Here is a 27,084-nt window from a genome sequence, read left to right on the forward strand (position 1 = left end):
AAATAAACATGGTAAACTTCAATTATTTGACTCTTTTTAGTATATTTAAGAAGGTGCTGGTTTAATGACCCTTCTAGTAGTCTACCACAGTTAATGCAACACAGAAATGAAAGAGGTAATCCATTTCTCACCAGTATCTCTGAGACTAGTGTTAGGAAAAGGCAGTAAATCCCAGGGATTGGAAGTGCTTCACCTTCCTACCAAATGGTAATATTATTAGTTTTCAATTCTTAATTCATTATTCCTGAAAATATATGACCTTTGTGGGGCATGAAAATACAACCAAACCAACAAACACACAATGTATAGTACATAGTTACTTAGATAAGTAGACAGACAGGCAGACAGACAGACAGATAGATAGATAGATAGATACACAGGTGATACATTCCTGCAGCATGATCTGGGGCAGTTGCTGTGACAAAGCAAATTTTTCTGTACAGGCTAAACATTAACTCACTGTACTGGAGCCAATAGGGTTGAGACTGGGTTATGAGCAGGAGAGAACCATTGACTGCAACTGCCCTTTCATATGCAGAACCAGAAGACTAGGAAAACAGGAAGGCCCGTGTGCTGGTAGCTTTAGTTGGAAGAGTGTGCCAGATTTACCTTACAATCATCTCTTAGAAGCATTGCCAATGTGCCTAGATCTCTCTACAACAAATATGATCAGGCTGGGATTCTTTGTCATAGTATGGTGCTGGTGGATCGAGTGGGGCATCTGTGCTCATCTGGAATAATCCAAAGGGGATACACTAAACTGGACTTGAAAAATTATTGATATACAACTCAATGGCCTGCCTTTTGCTTCCTGTGTAAACTCTTGTATCTGTACCATGTAGCCATTGAGTATAACTGAAAGAGGAAAGGCATTGGATCCATATTAAATGCCCCATTCCTCACCTATAAAGTGGGAAGATAAATATCTACCTCATTTACTGAGTGTTATTACAACATAAATGCAAAATCAGTAACTAGCATATCATTATATACTTGTCAGTAAGATTACACAAGTATAAAATCAATCAAAATTAATGAAATCATTTTAATGACTATATAGTATACATACATGTGTTTATATTTAGCTATGTATATACATAAATTCTACCCACATTCTAATCAGTAATATGTACAATTGGAGGTCAAAGTCTTCAAAATGTGCATCAGTTTCCCCAGATTGCCTTGCATTCGGGAACAACTATGATTTCCACTTACTTTCATCCTGAAAAAATGACCCATTTTGGATAAGTTATATGATCGCCCTAAATAAGGATGAAAAGGAGAGCACTGATTTCACGGACATCCGAGAATAGCTTATGCCTTGGTACCGATGACTGAAGCATCACTACACAAGCACTGGGCGAAGACAGGTCTTCCTGCCGATACCAAGTGACCTCAGTCATCTTATTCAAAGACGTGGCAGCTTTTGCAAGTAGTTCCACTTTTCATCTCGTCCAATACCGTGTGTTCGTTTCGTATGGTTTGATTTTCAAATGTCCCCAAGACTTTTTTACTCTTTCCTCTTGGAAAATTGCCTTTCAGTCTGACAAACAGGACTTTAGCGAACCTCATGCCTAACACTGACCTGTCCACCGGGAAGTTAGATTCGAGGTGATTCCATACTTTGCACCTCACTCTCAGGGTTGATACAAAAGTATCTTTCTCAATTTTCAACTTCATCTAAGTAAATAAGTAGATAGGTAAATAAATAAATAATTTAAATAGAGCTCTAGGAATTTCTATTTTCATTCCATGTTCAACATGAAATTCACAATTCCTTACTGTTCCTTCTGGAGGCTCTAAATTCCTGAACTTTCTAAGTGCCTGGGGATCTAACACTACAGTTGCTATGACACTTGCTGGCAGATGGGGGCATTTTATTCACCCGTGACAAGGGTAGAAAAGACTGCAGAGCTTCCAAAACCCACAAGTTACAGAGCTTGTGATTCACAAGTGAACAAGGCTCAATTTGATGCAGGGTATGACTTCCCCATCAAGAAATACTCTGACCAAGGTTCCACTGATTGGAAAATGTTTTTGAAACATATTCTTTTAACCCTGGCCTTTTATGTCACTGGAGACAGCAATATAGGTAGAGTTACTGGGGGACGGGGGGGGGGGGCGGGGGGGAAGAGGCCTGACATTGTACAAAGTGGATCACCTTGGATTAAAGATTGTTATAACAGATGCAAAATTCTTTTTCCTGTACCACAAGATAGGGAGGTCCGCATATAAGCATCTGTAAAAAAAAAAGGGGGGGGGGGAAGGAATTCTCTCCATTGGTCCTTGATGATTTCCTTATATGAAAATTCTTTATTTTCTATGCTATGCTGTTTGCTCCATAACATAAAAAAATCTTCACTGAATAAAGAAGGGAAATGGGAAAAACACTGTTTCAGACAGAATATGCTGCAATTGGTCACGAGCACAGTGTGAGTTTTGCTTTTGCTAATATCCTGATCCCTTTCAGTGTCGGAATCCCCCCCAAAAGCACTATGCCTGCACATCGAGCACTGGGTGTGCAGCCCTGATGGGATTCATGCTTGTGTCCTTAATAGTGGTCTGTTTTTATTGTTACAGGCAATGAAAGCTTAGAAGAAAACTACGTCCAGGACAGTAAAATGGGCTTTGTCATCAACGCCATCTACGCCATGGCACACGGGCTGCAGAATATGCACCATGCTCTGTGTCCAGGCCACGTGGGCCTGTGTGATGCCATGAAACCCATTGATGGCAGGAAGCTCCTGGATTTCCTCATCAAATCCTCTTTTGTGGGCGTGTCTGGAGAGGAGGTGTGGTTTGACGAGAAGGGGGATGCTCCAGGAAGGTAAAGCATCTCCATCCTCATGACCCCTGAGCCAGACGGGTGGCAACTAGGGTTCTGTTTGGTTCCAGGGTTTGGGAGTGTTAAAGATTAATTCACCTACACAGATAAAAATGTACATGAAACTAAGACCGTATCATTTTCGAAAAGGTCAGAATGCTTCATGTTTAACTCTAAGACCCCTGCAGCCTGCTAGCTACCTTCACACTAAGAAATCACCTATGCTTTCCCTCAGGTTGCCTGAGACGCCCCCTCCCCCTGGAAGCACTACACCTGAATAGCACGGCCTTAACAAGCACTGTCTGCACAGCCATCAACAGTCACATTGATGGACACACGCTTCTGTCCTCCTGAAAGAATCGGCATAATGCCCCTGATTAGTACTGTGTGACAAGAACAAAATCCTACATGTATATCATTATTTCTCAGGCTAACACGTTTCTGCTTATATGTCTCAAAAGAAGAATGACTTAAGGGTTTGAGAAATGGAATTTGGTTTGTAGTGACTTTCATAAAATTAAGCAAATAGAAAAGGGAAATTATATAATTAAATATATACATATACATACATACATATATACATAATTATCCTTTGAGTCATTTTACACACAATCTGCTCTGCAGCATTTGTTTTGATGCCATCAGTGAGCTCATACACAGCTAGTACATACTGAATATGTTCTGTATCAAGATTAGCTATATCCATTCATACACATTTCCCTAGGAAAGAGATGGCAGAGGAATTGCAATCTGTAGCATGAAGGCAAATGGCCCTGAGCCTATAAATGATGCCCAATGTGTCCACACAGGCCCCACTGTCCTCCAGAGTCTGGTTTGTAGACTAAGAGACTCCAAGGGAAACATATATTATGTTAAAGTGAAACATTGTATCAGTTAAGTCTTATGACTCCTGGTGCATTGGTTTCCTTCTCTGACAGATAATGAAAGAGTGTCACAGTCAGCCTGTCACTAAAAGTCACACAGAGAGCAGGTGGTAGAGGTAGTGTGATCTGACTCTTGGACTTGTCATCGCTTTGTCGCACCATGTTGCTTTTTTATCTAATCCTAAAATTAAGCAAAATGACTGCAAGCTTCCTTTGTGTCATGATACAAGGACTGTGAGAGACTTTGCATGGAGGTGTCAAGATCTACCTGTGCAGAACCCCTTACGGGGGCAGAGTGGGGTCTCCTCATAAAAATCAGGCAGGTCAGTGCAGGACAAATGATATGCTGTTATCAACAATTAAAATCATGCACTGCAGGATTCTTTCCAAGATGCCATTTATGTGGGAACAGATGTTGACTGGCATGTGAGTGGGGTGGACGACCCAGGGCCAGGGAATGTGGGGCTCTATGCATTTTGGAAATGGTCTCAGGAGGAGTAAACTGGCTGGAGATTTAGAGGAGAGATTATCCACCCATCTAATCCCACTATTGGAATCCCGAGTCCACTGAGAGTGAGGCTTAGTGGAGGGTCAGACTCGCACTGTAGACCTTCTTTCTTGATTCCAAACATCATGAAATAACAACAACAACAACAACAATAATAATAGCAACAACAGAACTTCAAAACCCATGTGGATTTACTTAGTGCTTAATTAGCACAGGGCTGGAACATTTTCACACTCAGTAACTGCACATTTCCTTCCTCTTTTTCTCTTTATGCATCATCCAGGTCATCAGCTTCTATCTCTTCCATCTCTAGTTGCGTTTTAACGTCTATGTCTTCTTCTGGATCCCTTTTCAGGAATCATTTGATGCTCCATGGTCAACTTTGTCCAATTTCTCCTCTTATCACCTCCCTTTGGCTTCTAGCTCCTGTCTTAATATCACATGCTCTTGGTCCCTCTGGTAACTATTTCATCTAGTCAGCATATAACATAAACTGAATGCAGTGAGAAGATTTCATATGGGTGTGATACACATGAGGATAGTTCAAATAAAATGCAGCATCATGTCAGGAAGGAACCTTGATCTTAAAGAAAAAGGAGAGGGGGGCTGGTTTATTATTTACATGTCAGTACTAGAAGCTCTTGTGTTAGTATACTGAATTCCCCCTTTAGTACTCCTAGTCGCTCCCCGCCCCCACCAGAATTTGATTCTTTTTTTTAAGGGTTTCAATAGAAAATATTGTGAAATTTTTTGTTTCTAAATGCTAATGAAGTGTGAACTGGTTTTTATTATGAAAGAGCAAATGAGGAGGTGCTAATAAGAGTCTCCGGAAAATGACTTATAGGGAGAAGATGGTTTAGTCTGGCAGTTTGCAAAGGCATCATTATTGAAAGCTTGTGAGGAAGCGTCACATTCTAATATGGAGTAAAGTACAGAATTAATGAAAAGAAAAAACGGAAAAACTTGTATTGAATAGTCACAACAAGTTCACTGCCATGAGTTCAAAATGTAAAGATTTTGGAGGCGTAGATTGGTCATTGATCCCCAGATGAGTGTGAGCCACCAGCTCACAATTAATAGCCACTTAACCCTCACTCTGAGCCACTCTGAAGTATTCTGGTAATCCTCAGCAACAAGGGGATAATAACTATTTGCCAAAAGCCAGAGCAGCAAAAAGATAAATAAGGAGCTCTGGGCACTCTTAAGTTTTCTCCATAGGTGAGGGAAACGTTTCTTTATTCTCCATACATGAATTGCTTTTCTTTCAGGAAACTGCTATTTGTAGAAACTGCTAGAATCTGGATGTGGAGAATCCTTGAGATGACAGAACACATTTGCACATTAAGAACAGGAAAGCAATGCCAGTAAATAAATAGTTTTTGCCTTGATAAGGAGGTAGGTCAGGTACAGCCAATAGATTTCAGAAGCCAACTGTAGGCAGCTAAATAATAGCTGCCCATAGTACTGAGAATGAGAAGGAGTCTGACAGGTTCAAAGAGAAAAGTGTTCCAGAATGGATAAAGCAGGGCCTTCAGGGTTGGGTGGGCATGGGGGTAAAAGACTGACTATGTGCTGGCCACCTGCCTTCTACTTCCCTGGATCAAGCATAAAGAGAGCCATGATGACACCTTTTCTAGTCCAGGAGGTTAAGGGCTATGCAAAGCTGCAAGAAATGAATCCCTTTGCAGATCCAGGGAGAAGAAGCCAAGTGCCCAGCTTAGTCAAACTACTGCATATTATAGTAGGCAAAAGGGGCTGCGGGAGGTTGCGGGGTGGGGGGAGACCACTAGAGACTGTTGGCAATGAATGGCTATACCAATATTCATATCTACCCAAGTATTTTATGTAATAGTATTATCCAGTATGTTAACATGTTCCCAGAAATGGAAGCATTAATAATCTTACACAATGCTTCACATGCCCTCAAAGTCTTACCTGTGGGGCAACAACATGATGCCACATGCCCTGTGGTTTATGAACAGTAGACATTTGGTGGATGCAATTGAGAAGGCTGGGAAACCTAACATCAAAGCACAATACAGTTTGGTGTCTGACAAGGACCTGCTTTTTGACTAGGACCTGCTTTCTCACTCATGGCTGGTCCCTTCTACTGGTGTCCATATGTTCTAGAAAGACAAGAGAGATTTTTCAAGGTGCTCTGGCAGAGGCAAGAATCTTAACCATGCTATATACTCACTTATATCAAAACACTAGTCCAAGGGATATGTACCATGAAAATCTTTACTTACCAAGAAAGTGGGTCAGAGGAGAGGACATCCAATTGAGACTTTAGGCAAGAGTAGCATGGAAGAATGGGGAAATAGTAGGACCCACAGGGTCCTGGAAACCTACAAGAAGAACTTTATGACAGGCAGATCTGGATCCTGGGGTCCTCCCCAAACTAAGGCACCAGCCAAGGAGAATATAGGCAGTAAGCTTCGAACACCTACCAAGACCTAGCCGACGAACAGGATATTCTCCACCGTTGAGAGGAGAGTGAGATCTGACTCTCACACGAACTCTGGTGCCCCTTTTCTGACCACGTCCCCTGGATGGGGAGGCCTGGCGGCACTCAGAGGAAGGATAGCAAGTTACCAAGAAGAGACTCGGTATTCTAAGAGCATATATAGGGGGAGGAGGTCTCCCTCAATCACAGACATAGGGGAGGGGAGAAGTGGGAGGGAGGGAAGAATGGGAGGAAACAGGGGAAGGGCTAACAATTGAGATGTAATATGAATAAATTAAAATTTAAAAAAAATCTTAACCATGCAGACTCCTTTCTAGTGATTCCATCACTGCCCAGTAACTTTGGAGTAAGAATCATAGCACATGAATTTGGAGAAGATGTAGACACTCAGATATAGGAATTATGCATGTTTCCCAGGAATAAAGTAGCTCCTGGAGTGACCTATGTTCCCAAATCCTTATAAGAACCCAAGGAAGCTTGCAGAGACTCTTGACATCCCCAATCTGTGAAACTTACTGTTAAAATGTGAAACAAAGCTCCAGATCACGCGTCCTGATGACAAGTCCTCTGTTATATCCATTGTACTATCAACTGTCTTCCACTGTAGCCCTGGGGAAAATATCTTCTGGTATCCAGAAGATATTTTGGTTGCAGTAAACATTTCTTGAGGAAAAGAAAATTAGAAAGATACATGGTGCCCTCCATACTACAAGACGATTTGAGATGTCGACTCTGCCTTTGTGCAGCGTTTGAAGCAACTGGAAGAGCTGACACCAATTGTTCAGTTCCACAAATGTTCATCTCAATCAGGGAAGAGATCTCTTTAAATGCCAATGTATAAAATACTAAATTGGCTGGCAAGACTGTTTTATGGGTAAGGATTTTTACTCAATATGGAAGGGAAGCTGAGTTCAAATTTCTAGCACACATAGAAAACACCAGGAACACTCATAACTGTAGGCCCAACATTGAGGGGCTTAGAAACAGGAATATCCAAGAAGCTCACTTGCCAACCAATCTAGCCAAAAGGATGAGCATCTGATTTAGTGAGAGACCCTGGCGCAAGGCACAGAGCACAAGGCACAGATCAGTAGAAGAAGATACCAAATGTCATCTTCCAGACTCTACATGTGCACCAAGGCACCATTCAGGCATTCATGTGCATGCACCACATACATATGAAATACACACAGAACATACAATATGCACCTTTAACACACACAAGTCTTTAACCTCTTTACCACCTACAGGTAACCTTGTGAGGTTTCTCGCTCTATTTTTACTTAGGGAATATTCTAAGCTTTGTAAACCACCTCCCCTTACACCTTTTAAAAGTTCAACATAATGAAAAAGGTAACTGAGTATTAAAAGTAAATACGAAATGAAAGCAACCAAGCGTGGAAATTGATGTTCTCGTGAATTGTCACTTGTTCAATGTGGACTGCATGGTTTTAAGTAATTGATCAACTATACCCATGTATCACTACATCTTGATGTATAAACAGAGAAAATTATAGGAATATATTATTTAGTAAAAAATAGATGGTATACAAATCAAACATTCTCTGGAGACTCAGAAGTATTCAGAATAAACTATAAACATGATGGGCACTGTGCTAGGATGTGATGATCCAAGCTTTGACCTCTCTTCTCCCACTAAAAACTATTTACAAATTATCTTTGTTTTCTCATCAGAAAAATATCCAGTAAGGCGCACATGCATTTATTTTTTCCTTGTAGATATGATATCATGAATCTGCAGTACACTGAAGCTAATCGCTATGACTATGTCCATGTGGGAACCTGGCATGAAGGCGTGCTGAATATCGATGATTACAAAATCCAGATGAACAAAAGCGGAATGGTGCGGTCGGTGTGCAGTGAGCCTTGCTTAAAGGGCCAGATTAAGGTAAGGCACAAATACATCACTAGACATCATTCACAAGACGTCCACCACTGTGCAGTAGGGAAGGAAAGCAGATATTTTTAAGCAAGACTCCCCAGAAAGGAGATTGCTGCTTATGCCCTTATGTTTAGCTAAAACTGAAAAGAAAGATGGGTATAGGTTTTTAGACATTTGGATAGGCATTTGGGTGCTTTTAGATATCTAGATATTTTTTAGGAACTATATACACTATTTAAATAGTTTAAGTTTTTATTTTAATAGTGGTGACAAGCTAGTGACTTACATATAACGTAGGCAGCAAGGAGATGAATAATAGCATTAAAAATCGAAACAGAAGTAAGTGTGGCACCAGTAATGGTGCTTAGTCATAGTGGCAGCTATTACTAAAGAAAGCTCGGGGGACCTAATGCACAGCATGGGTTGTGATGGGCATGTTAAATGAATTCCACTGTGGCAATCATCACACAGTGCATACATATGTCAAACCTCCATGGTGCCCAACTTGATATGGTATGCCAATTATTTTAAAATTAAAAACTTAGAAACAAAAGTAAATGTGGAAATCAAAACCAGTAATATCACTTCGTCATAGTTCCAGCTATTGTTGAAGAAGGCAAAAGCTGTACAGTGCCAAGAATATAGCTAAAGTGACAATCAATCATGGTGATAAGAAAGACAATTGCGTCTACTGTGAATAGCATTGCTCTTTCCCTACGAAGTACTGCAGTCCTCCTGAAATGAGTTGTTTTTTAAACAAAGAGAGTCTCCAATCTTAATTAGATGCAGAGACCTTCAGGAAAGTGCAAGTAGATAGCTGCTAATATTACTGTATGCAGAAAACTAGAGAAAATAAACACTAAACGCCAGGTTTCTTGCTGGGTGTGCTGGAGAGAATGGTTGAAGAAGGCTGACAAACACGCTGTAGTTCCACGCTATTCACACTCTGGCTTCATGATGCATGAAGCAGTGGCATGTAAGGAAGGCGTGCTGAGCTGGCAGGCACACGTCTCAGATGAACAAATAGGTCTTCCCCAGCTCTCATTTGCTGTGAATCATCTCAGGAAGCAGACAAGCTGTCACATAAATGTCACACAGCACAGCTGGGGCTGGAGTTGATCTTGTGTGATGCTCTGGACCCCTTTCTGTCTTACCATCGTGATTGTTGTCTCTCTCTCTCTCTCTCTCTCTCTCTCTCTCTCTCTCTCTCTCTCTCTCTCTCTCTCTCTCTCTCTCTCTCTCTCTCTCTCTCTCTCTCTCTCTCTCTCTCTCTCTCTCTCTCTGCAGAGGAGGCCCAAAGCATACCAAGGAGCACTTGGTATACTTAAGTCTCCTGAGGCCAGGACCTAACAAACTTTTCTGTGGAGGATTGAAAAGTCTCATATGAACTACTAAAAAGGTTGAAGCGCTTGGCACCTTTAAGAGAATGAGGCAGCTGAGAAAAGTTCTCAGGGTGGAAAAACTCTTGGTAGCTGTAACCACTTTGAGGAAATAACGAAGTTCTGAGACCAACTGTAGTTGTAATTGTCTTGCGCATTTGCTGAGGAAGTTACACTAAAAGCAATTATATCCCTGTAGCTAGATGGACAGGGTGCTAATGGACTCTTGATATGGCCATGTGGTCATGGTTAATCCCTTCGTTTGTGGGTATTGTAGTCACAGGTTTATGTACTGTAGCTTAGGCCTCAGTGTGACCATGCAGAGAGGTGGCAGGGCCTTTAAGAGGTAGGGAGACCTTTAAGAAGTGGGACCTATTGGAAAGTAAGTCATTTGGGTCATCACTCCCAAAAGAGATTGACAGACATCATTTGTCTCATTCAGTGATTTATCGTGCCAGTGGTGTGTTATAAAGTGAGATCACTTGTGTGCTTAGATTCTTCTGATGTAGCCTAAAGAAGACCTCATGAGCAGCCAAATAGCACCGTACAATCTGGGACTTCCAGTCATCAAAACTATGAACTAAATAAATCTCTCCCACTTACAAGTCCCTTAGCTTCTAGTATTTTGTTTTAGGAAAAGAACATGGACTAATTCAGTGGACCAAATTTGTTAAGGAGTCTGATCACACCTGGGTAGTGTAGGGCAAAGAAGATGCGGAGATGATGTTAGATTTCCAGGCTATGTTGAGATATTTCAGTTGTGTTAAGAGTGACTTCACCCAAACCACCATGCTAACAACTCTGCTTCTCACTGGACATCTGCTTCTTGTCTGGATGGAACTCCTTCACATGAGGCCACCTGGTGGCACTTAGAAGTATGTCCTCTGAGATCCAGAGGCATCAAACTTCCCCTTGACTGTTACTATGAGGTGTCAGAGCAATGGATTCTTATTACACTGGGATCTTCTGTTTGTTTGTTTGTTTTTGTAGGTAGAGAAAAAAAACCCAGAACATTGGATGACTCATGTCATATGTAGGGAGAACAGAGACATCCCAGATCAATGTCTTCCAGACTCTTTCCCCAATCTGAGTGATAGAGTCAGCATAAATGACCATTACAGGACAGGTAATGGAATATCTACTTTCAGAACACAGGGTGTGGGAGAAAACAGGCATGAAAAACATTTTTCCCAAGGATTCATCCATATTACAAGTTCCGGGGCCTCCCGTCCTGCCACTGTTCTTGGCTGTGACTGAGCGCGCACACAGCATCATACTGCCACTGCACATCCTAACAGAGGGAGCCTTTCTTCTCCCCAAGTTCAGAGGCAAGGCTCCCTGCTTATGTCTGTCTGCCTAGATGCTGAAGTGTTTCTAGAAGTATGTCTGTGTTCCATGATGCTATCACAGGAGAGCCTAGTAATCATTAGTGAGATGTTGCAGAGTACTCAGTATCAGTGCAAATCTCTCAGGGGCTAATTTTAGAAATATTCTGTACTCTGCAAGATAGAAATATGCTGTTCTCAGCAGCACCTGGATGGGGGGGGGGAGACATTTGTTTCCCATAAACACCTTGGGGGGTAGAGAAACAAATGAAATCTGAATCCCATTCCCAAATAATACAGCACTTATGTTCTGACACCACTGATGTGCTACCCACTAGGTGTAGGACAGAAAGCTCGCTCTCAGTAGCCACTGTGAAGACAGTAAGCCCGAGTAGGATCACAGCACATGTATTTGTATTAACTGGGAAGTGTGACCCTCAAGAGGAGACAACCCCTTCTAAACGTCAAGTGGCACAAACGCTAAAGTAATAATTTGATGTATTTTCTGAGAAGCCATGAAGCTTTATTAAACTAATTTCTTTTGAGGCTATCTAAGGCCCATTTTTGTGCTACCTATTTTTAGAGACATATAACTTATAAAAATAATATCTTGTGGTGCCAATGCTTTATCTAGGGAGCCACTTCTAGACAAGATAAATAAATTACATTTTTATTACTATTTCTTATAGTCGGGTCAAATGACTCTATGCCATACAGCTTTGTAGAGAATTTTTTAATATAGGTGACTAGTCATAAATGTAAAAGGGGACACTTAGGAAAAGCAAACATGAGAAACCAGGTGACTGTAATCCCACTCTTAGAATAGAAAGAGAATGGAAAAATTAGGAGCCATTTTCTGAGATGCATTGTGTACACTGCGATGGGGAGCCAAGAGATATCCTGTCTTCTGCGTTTTTAACCCTTTGTAGTTCTTGCTTGACAAATAGACCCAGAAGAGAGTAGACAAGACATCTCATAGGTCTCCTTGGGCCATAAAATTATACTACGTAAGCCTTTAGTAGCAGTCCTTTATTGGGTGATTCTATGGCGGACAAGTGAGAACAGAGGAAGAGAGGAAGTGAGACCTCAACAGTGGTCAGGAAGTCAAGGGAAGATTAGACAAAAGAAGGAGAAAAGAAACAGGGATGGGGCTGGGGACTCAGAGTCTCCCAGCAAGTCATTGTCTAAGGACAATGGATTCCATACAAGTGACCCCTTGAAGCGACTCTTATGCAGAAGGCATTGCCTTCCTTACTGGATCTGCTTTATGGCTGATGGATCTGAGGCCCAGAGGGATTGAGTCTCTTGCTTCTCAGTTGCAGCATCCAGAATGTACCAGAGCTGGGCTGAGAGCCAGCCCAGAGCTCTTATCATCCCACGGCCACATGTTGTTCGACTCTGTTGTTATGTGAACTGGCATGTTTCTTCTAAGTGGGGATTTCAATTTCTCAGCACTGGATTTACAACAGTTCACAGTGAAAACACAAATAGTAGTCCACTTTAAAGCACAAAGGGAAGAGTATCCAGAATTAAGAAAAAAAGGTGGGTTTTGGGGGGGTGGGCAGGTGCAGGGAGGGAAAGTTTAAGAGAGACAAAGAAAGTTCTAGAGAATGAACAAATCTGCATAGATTGCTTTCAGAGAACCTGCTGTCTCTCTCTTACTCTGTCTGTCTGTCTGTCTGTCTCTCTCTCTCTCTCTCTCTCACACACACACACACACACACATACACACCTACACACCTTCACACTTTCTTCCTTTAAATTGAATTGGTCTATGGTTGTTTTTCCAAGACTCTGAGACTGGAATGGAGTCTGGGCAAGGGAGGAGAAGTCTCTCAATCTCACACGTTCTGGTGAACATGGTATGCCCTGCAGACATTCCCCCATTACATCTGACCTGTTGGTGTGCAGTAGAGCAATGATTTTTTTCCATAGATCAAAGTCCAGCCACACATATAAACTATAGGCTTTAAAACTGGAACAATTCGGGCTGGAGAGATGGCTCAGCCATTAAAGGTTAGGCTCACAACCAAACCAAGACAAAACAAAACAAAACAAAAACAACTGGGTTACTTCTTTCCACTCATGTTTTTGGTCAATCTATTATTTAGTTTTCTATTAGAGAGGTACAAGTTTAGTTTCAAAAGAAAATAGAAACATGAACCTCAGAGGACTGCTTAAGTTGATGATTATCAAAGTACAAGGGAACTGATAATTTCCAATGCCATATCAGATGTTCTTATAGACACGAGGTAGTTTTTAAAATCAACGAAGCAACATTTGTATTTTGCTCCTCATCGGAACAGCGTACCCCTAGATGTGAGCCCTGGGCATTTGTGGGGGACACTGCTACATGGGTTGATTTCTCAGCTTTCCAGTTAGCTGTAAGACCTTGGAGAAATTATCTTTAAAATTACATTGATAATCTTGATTCTGTATAATTACACTATCTTCTTTCAACACAAGACATTATTTTAAAAGTCACTGGGTTGTTTTAGGGCAGGTATTGCAAGACTCTCAAGCAATTAGGAATTTAGCTTCTCAAGTGCCTTATGTGTTCCCTGATTATCATTGCCAGGTGACCCTTAATAACGTTCTTAACCACTGCTGTTTCTTCCACCACCACCCCACCTCCCAAGCACTGTATTTCAATGCTGTTGTTCTCTGCACACTTCCTGATTGGGGGAGGTTGTTTGTTTGTTTTTTGTTTTGTTTTGTTTCAAGACAAGGTTTCCCTGTGTAGCCTTAGCTATCCTGGACTTGCTTTGAAGACCAGGCTGGCCCTCAAATTCATAGAGACTCACCTGCCTCTCCCTCCCTGAGTGTGGGGATTACAGGCATGAACCATTGCACCTGGCCACTTTCCTGGTTGTTCTAATTGTAGTTAAGTAGCTATGTGTATTACAGTTGCTTATTAAGTCTAATTTCAGACTTAGTCTCTAAAATATATTGTTTAGTTGGGAGATTGGTTAGTCATCCTTGAGCAAAATTACCAAGCAACTAATATGTCTTTATTTTTCCTGATAACATTGAAAACATGGTAAGATTAAGACTATGGAGATGGCTGAAAATGTGGCAAACCAGCCACTGGGCAAAATGTTCTGCTTTCATCCACAGACAGAATTCTGCCTAAAAATGGGCAAGCTTGAATGCAGGCAGAGCCAATGGCCAAACTCTGCCAAGACAGGGTAAGCAAGTCCTCAACAGTTCCTGCCTCACAAATATGTCTGTCAGATCTATTGGGCCAGAAGGCTGAAGAGGATGCTCCAACCTTATAGAGAGTTTTGGGTGACTGTTCAGGCAGCAAACTGTCTCTGTCATTTTCTCATTTTGGAAGCTGCTAACCTGCACTCCCTGTCTACTCAGGTAATTAATTTTATTCTGTCTCAAGTCTCTGATGGGGTTGAAGATCAGATAGTTTCATTTTGTAATTAAGCTTAGTTGTTTACGGGTTAAGAAGGTTTTGGGTCAAGATAGATGTTTTAAGCTGATAAAGATGAGATATGATAGACATGGATTTACATTCAGAATTTTAGATACACCAAGATAGGAAAGATGTTTTCTTCAAGGTTGCCAAGTACAAATAGCCAAAACACTGAGAGTGTAACATTGATATAATTCCTGAATGTTCCATGGTTCTTCTTTCTGTAGACAGTTTATTGTATATATGTGTAATAATATAAATGTATATGTAAAAAAGAAATATAATAAAAATAATCATTTAATAATAGTTAAATCAATCTAAAATGTCAACTTATCTAGAATTAAATATTCCTTGTTGCAGGCACCATATTGTGAATTAAATCTGCCATTCTTTAAAAAAAGGAAAAAGACTATGTAGACTACATGGCCCTTTGTGTGTATATGCCTAGATCTCTACTATTTGCCACCAATCCTTCCTACTGCTTTATAGATAAATAACTTTAAGAGACATATTTTTATCGTGAGTCCACGTTATTTAACAGAAAAGTAGAAGCAGAGGTGTGGAGACAATATTCCTATTAAAATCTCTAACACATTTGTCAGTAACATGATTTAATGTCCTCTGGGAGAAGAAAACAACTGCATTCATGTGATAGAGGGTAAAATTTGCATTCCGTGACCTCGGTTGAATGGGACTTTGCAAAGCTTTACCAGCTCGTTCATTTTGCAATGGTGGAAACATGGTGATGTCTCCACAGAATTTAAAGTCACTAATGCTGTATCACCATTCCTGGTAAAATCTACTATCAACTCAGCTCGTGCTATTTTTAATCTCGAAGCCTTGTTTGAAAAACTAAGAGCCTGAGATATATCAAAAGGCTATGAAAATTGGAGTTAGCAAATTTATTTAATATTAGCTTTTGAATTTGCCTAAATAGCCATATTAGTTTAACTGGGAAATGAAAGGTTCCTTTTTTTGAAGACTGTTTACAACCTTTATGGTATAATAAAAATATTTCTTATTATAAAATATAATGTTATATTTTGAAATCTAACTTTATTTAGGAAAATTATCAATGTCCATTACAAAATAAATTGACAACATCAGTTTAAAATCTCAGACAATATTTGTATTCACCACATACATATAGAGAAAGAGGACAACATTAACAAGCAGGTTACACCACACCGCCTCTGAAATGTAGATTATGAGTCCCTGTTCTCTTTCCTTTATTGTTCCTTCTTTGTTTTTCCCCTCATTTGTTCTGTCTTCCTCTAGTTTTCTCTCTTTTCTTCATATTCTTATGTTGTAAGTCAATCATTTTATTAGCTAGAAATCATATGCTCATCAAAAATAAATCAAACCACTAAGGGATTATCAACATATAAAAATGTAAAGAAAATGTAGCAAAAGTAACAGAATAGTAAAAATTAGTACAACTATGAAATATGTTAATATTACTGGTAATATGTTTACAGAAATACAGAGGTGTAGGTATGCAAAAATTGTATGGATTCTGCATGTTTATAATTATACCTCATGCATAATTCTAGACCCTGTTTTTAATGTAGTGAGGTCAAAAAGAATTCTGAAATTTTCAATAAATGTGTACATGCAATTCACCTTTCTCTGTAATCTAGTATATACTGTTATTTTAACCATTTTTATTTTTTTATATTTCTTTTTCACACATACATTTATATTATTACACATATATACAATAAGCTGTCTACAGAAAGAAGAACCATGGAACATTCAGGAATTATATCAATGTTACACTCTCAGTGTTTTGGCTATTTGTACTTGGCAACCTTGAAGAAAACATCTTTCCTATCTTGGTGTATCTAAAATTCTGAATGTAAATCCATGTCTATCATATCTCATCTTTATCAGCTTAAAACATCTATCTTGACCCAAAACCTTCTTAACCCGTAAACAACTAAGCTTAATTACAAAATGAAACTATCTGATCTTCAACCCCATCAGAGACTTGAGACAGAATAAAATTAATTACCTGAGTAGACAGGGAGTGCAGGTTAGCAGCTTCCAAAATGAGAAAATGACAGAGACAGTTTGCTGCCTGAACAGTCACCCAAAACTCTCTATAAGGTTGGAGCATCCTCTTCAGCCTTCTGGCCCAATAGATCTGACAGACATATTTGTGAGGCAGGAACTGTTGAGGACTTGCTTACCCTGTCTTGGCAGAGTTTGGCCATTGGCTCTGCCTGCATTCAAGCTTGCCCATTTTTAGGCAGAATTCTGTCTGTGGATGAAAGCAGGACATTTTGCCCAGTGGCTGGTTTGCCACGTTTTCAGCCAGGGAGATGAGAGATTAAAGCTAGTTGAATGGATACACAGTATTTTACACTGGTTATTACTATGTGACTTATCTTAATTAAACAAGGAAATGATATGTATTTATTAATTAAAATTTAATATCTTACCATTTAGAAAGAAGTTATTGTTTGAAATGTCAATTTTCCATACCTGTTCTGAAGCTATCTGAAATTATTTCTAAAAAAACAGTAAATTCCACTGTATTCTCAAATGTCATTTGAAAGTAAAATAGAAGAAAACACTTTTTAGATTTGTTGGAAATATTCTGTCATTTGATCATTTCACACAATTGTAAAATGATAGTATGAATTTAACTCTGCCAGAAAAATTCAGATTTAAGAAGCCTGGGGTGTCTATCACTTTAAATTATGGCAATACTATAGCTTAATTCTGACTTTCCATATGGAATTTGTAGTATTTTTCATGTGCCAATGAAGGACTTCTGCCACTCTGTGTAAGGAAGTAACGGGGTGTAGGCTGTGCGTTCTGTCACAAACAACGGCAAAGCCTGAGAAAATATTTGAAGCCAATGTGTTCCAACACTGGAAGATGGTGCATGACCTTGATGCCACAGAAGTGAAAAAAAAAATGTGCAAGGAAAACCCTAAACCTACTCAGGCTTCCTGCCTGGAGGCAGTCTCCTGAATTTTCAGCTACACAGAACACAGAGTTTGGCCATCTTGCTAATTTAAGAAGACAGAATCAGAGTTTGGGAAAACTAAGACAGTTATAGTCTGCAGCACAGAGAAGCAATACAATGCATCTCTGCATGAAATAAATAGTCACAGGAATTAGCCCAGGACATTCATTCCTTGCGTATTTGAACATCAATCTGCAGGTGAACTGAATAGTCGGAGAAGGGCAATGCCTGGGGGAAGTGAATTCTCAGAGCTAACACGGAGCCAGGAAATATTCCAGTTCCCACCAGCCAGGCTGGAGATGCCTTGTTGAACATACACACAACTGAACAAAGGACTAGAAGAATCAGAATTTATTAACAAGGTGAACAGTTTTTAAAACAGACCATTCTAGGCTTGCTCTATGGCAAATATGTCCACGGCACATGTCCTAGGAGGGATGTGGATGTGGCTCAGCACATTTGTAGATGAAAGGGGACCTCAAAGTGTCAAAGAGTTGGATAGTCCCAGTTAAGGAACAAGATCCAAAAGGGAGGAAGGAACCTGAGCTACAAGGAACTGACTGCTGACTGGAGAAGGTTGAAAACTTCTTAGTGAAAAAGACTAGACACTCAACATGCTGCGCCCTCACATGCATCATACCCAGCGTCTGGTCCAAACTCCTTAGACATTTGTGAGAAATTTGGCAAACTTAACAATACATTTTCAGGAAGTACATCAAATGATATTGTTTCTGACATCTCTGTGAAAGAAACCTGTCTATAGATCAAGTCACTCGTCCACATTTAGAGAAAACCACCAAAATATACAAAATGAAAAGGCATGGGTCTAACCTGGGAGGTAGCCAGAGGTTCTGGGTCTATCTCTACATTGTCTTAGTGTATTTAAAGAATGGAAAACGTTTTCAGGGAAAACTACATCACCCATTTTCCTTTTCAAAGTAATTAATAAATGTTAATAAAAATAAGAATAAAGTTAAATTTTTGTTTGTTTATTTGAGACAGGGTCTCACTATGTGGTTCTGTCTTTCCTGGAATTTGCTATGTACACCAGGCTGGCCTGGAACTCACAGAGATCCACCTGCCTCTGTGTCACCAGGCCCTGATTAAATTCTTATTTCTTAAAAAAAAAAAAAATGCTATAGAAATAATGTAGTCGATTCATTGTATGACAGTGCTACGGAACAGCTACCAAACTCAGGGCAGAATGAGTTGATGACCTCCCCTGATCTCTAAGCTCGTGTGATTTTCAAACTTTTTCAGGTCTCCTTTAGCAGACAGGTGATTTTTTTTCAAAGACATGTCCTCACCTGAAACAGGAGCTTGTCTGGGGAGCTGACTTCACAGCGAGCGACACCCTCTTGTTTTGCAGGTCATCCGGAAGGGAGAAGTGAGCTGCTGCTGGATCTGCACAGCTTGCAAAGAGAACGAGTTTGTGCAAGATGAGTTCACCTGCAGAGCCTGTGACCTGGGCTGGTGGCCCAACGCGGAGCTGACAGGTAGGAGCAGTCTCGCTTGTCACCTTGCCCTCCTGGCATTACTCACAAATTACCTCCTGCCTTTTTACCACCTCCTTTTCCTAGACACTTTGTAGAGCTTGTGCCCGACTGTACATACAAACCTCTTGAAGTTTTCATGCGCTGCACTGAAAAATGAAGCTTATTTCTACCTGAATACAAGTCAGCTGGTATGCTGGGGGATATTCCACTACAGAGATAGCTCCTATTTCTTCTTTTCAAAATATTACTGGGAGGCATTTCAAGCTGACTGAGTTTGTATTTGCTATCACTTCTTGAACGTCTGCTGTGTGTATGTATGTAAGTTATTACTACAATCCCCAAAGATACATAGGTAAATGAGCCATAACCCTAGCCTCTTGTTAGGCATTGGTATGCCCTTGCATGTGTGCATGTGCCTATGCGTGTGCATGTGTGCTTGTGTGCATGTGCGTGCGTGCGCGCGCGCACACACACACACACACACACACACACACGAGCTCATGAGCATATGTGTGTTCTTTTTGGCACTGCTCTTGTGGCTAGTCTCCAGGTCCACCCTTCCAGATGCTGAGGTATTGAGATTATGGGTGTGACCCACCAGGCCTAGCTACAATCTCCACTTTTACTTTGCTTCAAATCTGTTAAGGAGGAAACTGTAACATAACAATTAATATAGAGGTGCTTATGTAATCCATGAAGCTTCCTAGGCAAGCAAGATAATGAAAGGAAGGCCAGTGAGTGAAGCACGAGAGAGCTTAAAGCTTATAATAGACTTGGACACACCAGGGAGTCAGCACATGGGTTCGCTTGATGGATACCACAGTGTTGAGAAACGAGACAGGGTAGGATACGCACAGTGATTGTTGGTATTTCTCTAGCCCTTCCCTGTGCTTACATCTTGCTTTCTTGGCTTTTAGCACTGGAGACTTTTAAGGTAGGAATGACATCATGACACCTGTTTGCAGGTAGATAGACCTGGTGGCAACGTGGAATGCAGACTGGAAACAGCTCGGAAGAAGCTGTTGCGTTGATCTCAATGAGGCATTTCAAAGGCTGTGGACCAGAGTAGCTGCAGAGAGAAGGAAGGGGAGGAATTGGCTGTAAGAAACTATTTAGGGATAAAGTTAAGGGATCTGGGATATGCTTATGTACATATGCATGCATACATACATACATATATACACAATATATGTTTTTCAAGAAGCAATGCTCATACGCATAATTTTTTGTAGCTCCCAGGTATATACTCACAAGAGAGAAACTTTCAAAAATGCTTCACACAAATTTTAAGTCTAGAGTCCTAGGGACCTTGGCACGTGAATAAATGACTTGGTGCATGAACCCTTCAGTTTAGAAGAAGTAGAATAAAGCTAGAGGAGCAAAGTTGTATGCACAAGGTCAAGGAGCCCAAGCCACGGACTCTGATGCCATGACTCCGTGGGTGCCTTTGAAAAATCTCCAGAAAAGGTGATAATGCTGCTGGTTGCTTGCTTATTGCTTGATTCATACATACATACATACATACATACATACATACATACATACATACATACATATATACACATAAAGATAAAACACATGATTTTCTCCAAATATAGTTTCTAAAAAGTGGTTCGATAAGTAGAAGTAGGTCATATAGCTAAAATTATACTTAAATGGCACAACCTTGTGAAACGTTAGGCCTCTTAGAGCCAAATCTGCATGACTGTCAGAGAGCACTCAGTGCAGAGGCCTTTTCCAAAGACAGCAAGTTAGATCAGAATAATGATACTAAGGGTACCAACTGTGTTAACCATACTCACTCATTCCTTTTATTTTTAACTCTCTAGCTAAAAGCTAGCTTGAAAGTTTTTATAGACCTAAAAATTATCCAACAAATGCCCACTTCCAAAGTCTTGCTCTGTAGCTCTGAAGTGGGTCCTATTGTGTTTAAACACAGTCCATGCCCATGCTCATATAGGCAACCTTGAGTAAATGAAGTGGGTCACACGCACAAAACTACATCAAAGGAAGGGTGTAGAAAGAGGAAGAGATGAAAGGAAATGAGAGGAAAATTAAGGACACTTTGATCAAAGAGCATTATAGACACAAACTGATACAAGAATGGTTTTATACAGCTTATATTTGGATTTATTTTATGCCGAGTTCATCCTGGTGCGTTAAGTTTTTGTTTCTTCGGTATCTTCCAAGATAGCCTTCTCTTCTTTGCGGACTCCATTTCTAGCTGAGAGACAATAAGCTCCTGTTCACTGAGAATCATTTTCATGTGACAGGAGAGAGCTCATGCTTGGCTTTGCCTGCCATGAATTACTTTTGTTCCTCAGTGCATCCTGGGTGCTTTTGTCACGTGACTACAGAACTACATCTACATTCTTCAGCTTAGTATTACTCTGGGCGTTTTGAAACATGTGCACCAGGAATTCAGAATATGTTTTGGGCCACTGATCTTGTGTGCAGCCCCACTCTTTGGCCTGGGCATAGCCACCAACTCCACCATTACACAGCTGGAGCAGCACACATAACTCCTTTAAAGTGACATTTTTAATTACTTGCTTTCTTTTTAGATACACTCCATTTGGCCTAGTGTCATCAATGTCCTTAAGGTGGATGTGAATATTTGAACCTCTTATATCAAATGATTTTTTAGGGCCTTTTGTGTCACGAGAGTACTGAGCCACTTTTACAGATGGCGTTTAGGAAACTTGAGAATATTTTTCCACTGTTTTTATTTTTTTAATTAATTTATTCTTGTTACATCTCAATGGTTATCCCATCCCTTGTATCCTCCCATTCTTCCCTCCCTCCCATTTTCCCATTATTCCCCTCCCCTATGACTGTTCCTGAGGGGGATTACCTCCCCCTGTATATGCTCATAGGGTATCAAGTCTCTTCTTGGTAACCTGCTGTCCTTCCTCTGAGTGCCACCAGGTCTCCCCCTCCAGGGGACATGGTCAAATGTGAGGCACCAGAGTACATGAGAAAGTCATATCCCACTCTCCACTCAACTGTGGAGAATGTTCTGACCATTGGCTAGATCTGGGTAGGGGTTTAAAGTTTACCGCCTGTATTGTCCTTGGCTGGTGAAAACATATTAAAGAAAGGATGGCTTTTAAAAATTATCATGATCATATACAAGGTGAGGAGGTCCCCCTCAGTCACAGTCATAGGGGAAGGAAATAAGGTGAAAGTGGGAGGGAGGGAGGAATGGGAGGATAGAAGGGATGGGATAACAATTGAGATGTAATATGAATAAATTAATAAATAAAAAAAGAAATCATCACATTACAGGGTTTCCATCACAAGCAGCAGTGCTGCATTCTTCTGCTCAAAGAAAAGGATGCAGGCTACCTAGATGAGACTTGATAAGCTGTGGTGGGGGAGGAGGGACCCTCTCTCCCTCCTTCCTCCCCTCCCCGTCATAGGTCTAGGAGAGGGGAATACTTTGGAATAGGGAGGGAGGTTGGGGACAAGATGATACAAGTGAGAGAATATCAATCAGGATGTAAGATGAATAGATTATAGTAAATAAAAATATAAAAAGAAAAAAATTATCATGATGATGATCATTGTTTACATCCTGAGCACAATTTCCCCTCTTCCTGTCCTCTCAGACACACTATGTCCCCTCTGTCCCACCCTATCCACCCCTCCTCTGCTTTTCTTCAGAAAACAGCAGGCCTCCCATAGATATCAGTCACATATGGCCTATCAAGTTGTAATAAGACTAAGCATCTCCCCTCACATTAAGGCTGGACAAGGCAACCCAGTATGAGGAAAATGGTCCCAAAAGTAGGCAAAAGAGTCAGAGACAGGCCCTGCTCTCCCACTGTTAGGAGAGTCCTGAAAAGATTTAAACTGGACCCCCATCATTCATTTTGAGTAGAAATGACCCCAAGTGGATCAAAGTCCTGGGGTAAGAGCTGATATAACGAGACTTGTAGAAGAAGCACAGGGGAAACACTTCACCACACTGGATGGAGCAGGCTCAGAAATCTCTGGATAATTTCCCTGAAGCACAGGCAACAAAAGTAGAAGTGGACAAAGTGGGTAATGCCAACTTAAGAAGGTTACGTGCAACATTGGCATCAGGAAGTCAAATGACACCGCAAACCAAAGGGTGGAAGCATAGTCTCAGACTCTCTACCTGGATATGCAGTACATGCAAGCGAATCATGAGTCTTATTTTTTTCCCCTCACCAACTTTGGTGCAAGCTTAAGCTCATCACTTAACAACTCTGAACCTCAGCTTCATTGTTTGTCAGATAAGTATAGTCAATTGGCATCAGTGCTTTCAAAACTACTTCCTGCCCTACACATTGAAAAACACCAGTCTCGGACTCAGAGCCTGGTGTCTCGGACATAATAACTGCGCCATATTAGAGAATTAGAAGGCAATGCAGTTATCAACAGAAAAGCCACCTTGTGAATCTATATATTTTCCCGCTGGGCCCAATGGCTCTGTCACCTACTGGATGGCATACGCATGCTTTTATGGTCTTCTTTTGGACTCAGGCCTCCCCTGTCAGTCATATGTCTGTCTCTAGTTTTTTCCTTCTCCACAGTGGGTGCTTCCTGCTCATCCACTTTTCTCTCAGAAGCAGGTTCCTCAAAGAGCCATTGCGTTCAAGGGCTGGAGTTGACCTAGCACCCATTCTTGTCTTCCAGATATTCTAGTGAGATCTCAGCTGGCTAAGAAAGGAATCAAGTGCAAAAGCCTTTCTGGGTTGTTCTTAGAAGTCAGAAGTCCTGGCTTTGAGAGACAAGAGGTTTTTTTTTTTTTTCTTTTATGCATTCTTTTGAATTTTTCCTAACTTTTCCTACTGCTCTATTTTCACACAAACTGGGACTTAGGGCACACATGAAAAAGAACTTCTATTTAAACCTTCAAATACATTTTAAAGGTCTGGAAAGCTGCCTCAATAAGTTAAGGAGATTGCTGTCAAAAATTCTGACCTCAGTACACACACACACACACACACACACACACACACACACACACACTGAAATTTAAAAAAAAATACATAAAAAAAGAAAGATGTTGTGATAGTTTCTGGTGACTTTTTTATACTGAATCACACTGTTTTCTCCTTGTACAGGCCTGACTATGTAGCCCAGACTGGCCTTGACATAAAGGTCCTCCTGTTGCAGCCTCCTACCTGAGTTCTAGAGTTATAGGGGTATATGCCACACCCAGTTGTCACAATGGAACACAGCCACATATTTAACTTCTTGGATTCTCCCACTATATGTGTATTACATACCTATTATCAAATGATTCTCCCTCCTCATGAAGATTTCATCTTGACAAAGCATGGAAGAAATCTCCATGGCCATAAAATAGATGAATGCCAGTACAATTGCCTTTGTACAGATTGACTGTGTTAAATGTGACCATGGTTCACATAAAGCCTACCTTAACACTCAAATGAGCTGAGCCATGTAGGAGCTCATGCTGGTCTCTCTCTCTCCACCAGCCAGCTACCATTCTGTTATATATATGGAAAATTTTGCAAATGTTATCCTCAGTATTTTCAGAACATACATCTCTCATACTAATTTATACTTACATGTTAATGACACCTATTGTTTCAGCATTCCTATTATTTTCACACATGGGTGGAAAAATTAGATCCCATTTGTCACTTACTTGGTGCCATGTCAAACATAGAGCAAGGGCACAGCACACAGCAATGTGGTTTTGGTGTTGCCATGGTAGCAGTAGTTGTGAAAAGAAAAGCCCCACTGGTAAAGAATACCAAAAATCAGTAGAAATATTTAGAGAAGTGGCAACAGTGCCTTTCAGTTGGGTGTTTTATTTTGATGGGTGTTATTTCTTTTAATATAAAATTTCTGTTGAAATGAGGAATGATTTTCTCTGAGAAATGACTGTTGTTGCTGCAGGTAAGGTTTGTAAAAATGTACTGAAATCAACTTTAAAGATGTCAAAGATTCTCATTAATGAAAACAAATATTTATAAGTGATTTAAATTTTCATCATCACACTTTATCTGGGTCAGAGAAAACATTTGTGAATTCTCAAAGTAAATGCATTTGGAAGCTACTGGGCTTTTTGTATTTTCTTTCGGGATATGTACATTTTAATTCTGCACATAAATTTTATGCTTCACTTCTTGTTATTCATAAACATGATTCTTTTCGGTGATGATATAGGACTTGACAGTGATTTAATTCATGGACCAATTAAAAGTTATGCAATAATGTTTATTTGTTCTAAAATATCAAGTACCATCTTGTGCCCAGAGATGTCTGAAGAAACTGAGGTAAACAATTAAGAAGGCATCAGGTGAGACTAAATATGTAAACAATGAACCAAATCCCTCAGCGTGGCCCTGTGCACTGGGTCCCACGGACAAGGGGCAAGAAGCAACTGTTGTTCCTTGGAAGGAAAAAGCTTCCATAGGATGAATATTTAAAGAGTACATTGAATTATAAGTAGATACCCACTTTGTATGTAGCTGATATTAAGAAAAGACTTTGAAGAAGGCATTTTGATAACGTTATCATGAAATAGTGTTATGCATGTTATGAATTCCACTAAGATAATTGAGGTAAAGACAATTATCACCTCTATTTTGTGATCTGTGTTATGTGTGACTTGACCTAGTTAGAAGGAAATATGATATTCTATTTTAGCCTCCTAATGCACTTGGATATTATAAACCCTTAGTTATTTGGTTCACAGATGAAAAGTAGCCTCCGGTCCTGGGACTAGAGTTATTACCACTTGTCTGAGTTCCCTCAGTAGTCTGTAGCCTGCTTGAAGGCTAATTTGTATGATGCCTCTGGCTCTCTAAATGACTGACCATGGACAATTACCAAGATGCCTTATTTTCAGAGCTCCAGATATACAAACAACTCTTTCTAAGTCTTTTTTTTTTTTCTTTTTGCATGTGGGGCTCAGGAATAGTGGATCAGTACTTGCCATCTATTACAGGAGATATCCTCTTTTTGAGCCTTAAGATGCCTCATTCACGAGTTTCATTACTTTGACCAACATTACATGTATCACCAACTTGGGCATTAGATTCCTCCAGATGGCAAATCTAATGCTTCTCAAATTAAAGATGCCTGAAACATGGGAAAGTAAAGGGAGGGAATGCCAGTCTTTAAGAACTCTATTCAAGGCATAACTTACTTCTAATGTGCATGTGACTGGGGCTTGGGGTGTGTCTGGTTGACACGCAGGAGCATGAATTCTCCACATGCAAAGAGTCTAGCATCTTGCTGGTAGAAAAAAGTGATCATGGTGGAGTGGTGAGTCTGTGCTTGTGGTTTTTGTTATGAAAACTGCCTCTGTTACTGCACAAGAATGCCTGGCCTTTTTCTAGGACAAAGACATTTTCCTTTAACTGCGTGCGGGTTGGTGTACTGTTCAGGGTGGTTGCACAGCTAGGTTTTGGGCAACTTCATGGTCTTTTGTGGGGATGGCTCTGGATTTGCTTTGATGTTAGACACTGTTCTAGGAGATGGAATTTGTAAAAGGCAAAATTTGAAGTTTCCCTGGTGACAGCCAGTGCAACCCCTCAGTGACAGGCTTGACTGAGTTTTCTGCCTTGAGCTGTCTCAAAGCTGGTGTTCCTCAGACTGATCTCGTCAGTGCACACTCTGAATGCAACATATCTGTGGGTGGTTGAGAGCTTGCACCTGGATCTCTCTTGATTGGTGGCATTGATATGCCGCCTGTCTTTTGCTGTAGTATACATTTTCCTTTTAAATGAAAACAGCTCATGAATGTGTTTTGTGAGCATCTGAATTTTTTTTCAGCTATGTGAACTCATGAAACCCTTGCCCTTGTGAAATGTATTAGAACAGTGAGTGTGACTTGCCTCCATATTGTTTCTCAAATGATCTGAACCAGTGGTATTGCTGGCTATCA

General features: G+C 40.4%; 1 protein-coding gene across 1 annotated transcript in view; it reads left to right on the forward strand.

Moving 5' to 3' along the window:
- The window catches only part of Grm1 (glutamate metabotropic receptor 1), a 384,350-nt gene that overhangs the window by 325,025 nt on the left and 32,241 nt on the right, over window positions 1-27,084 (forward strand). Inside the window, exons 5-7 of the mRNA XM_051164140.1 lie at window positions 2,581-2,827; window positions 8,424-8,592; window positions 19,061-19,187. Coding sequence (XP_051020097.1) covers window positions 2,581-2,827; window positions 8,424-8,592; window positions 19,061-19,187 — 543 coding nt within the window. The remainder of the gene's footprint in view (window positions 1-2,580; window positions 2,828-8,423; window positions 8,593-19,060; window positions 19,188-27,084) is intronic.

The sequence above is a fragment of the Acomys russatus genome, chromosome 21 (genome assembly GCF_903995435.1).
Source record: "Acomys russatus chromosome 21, mAcoRus1.1, whole genome shotgun sequence".
In the NCBI taxonomy this organism is placed as follows: domain Eukaryota; kingdom Metazoa; phylum Chordata; class Mammalia; order Rodentia; family Muridae; genus Acomys; species Acomys russatus.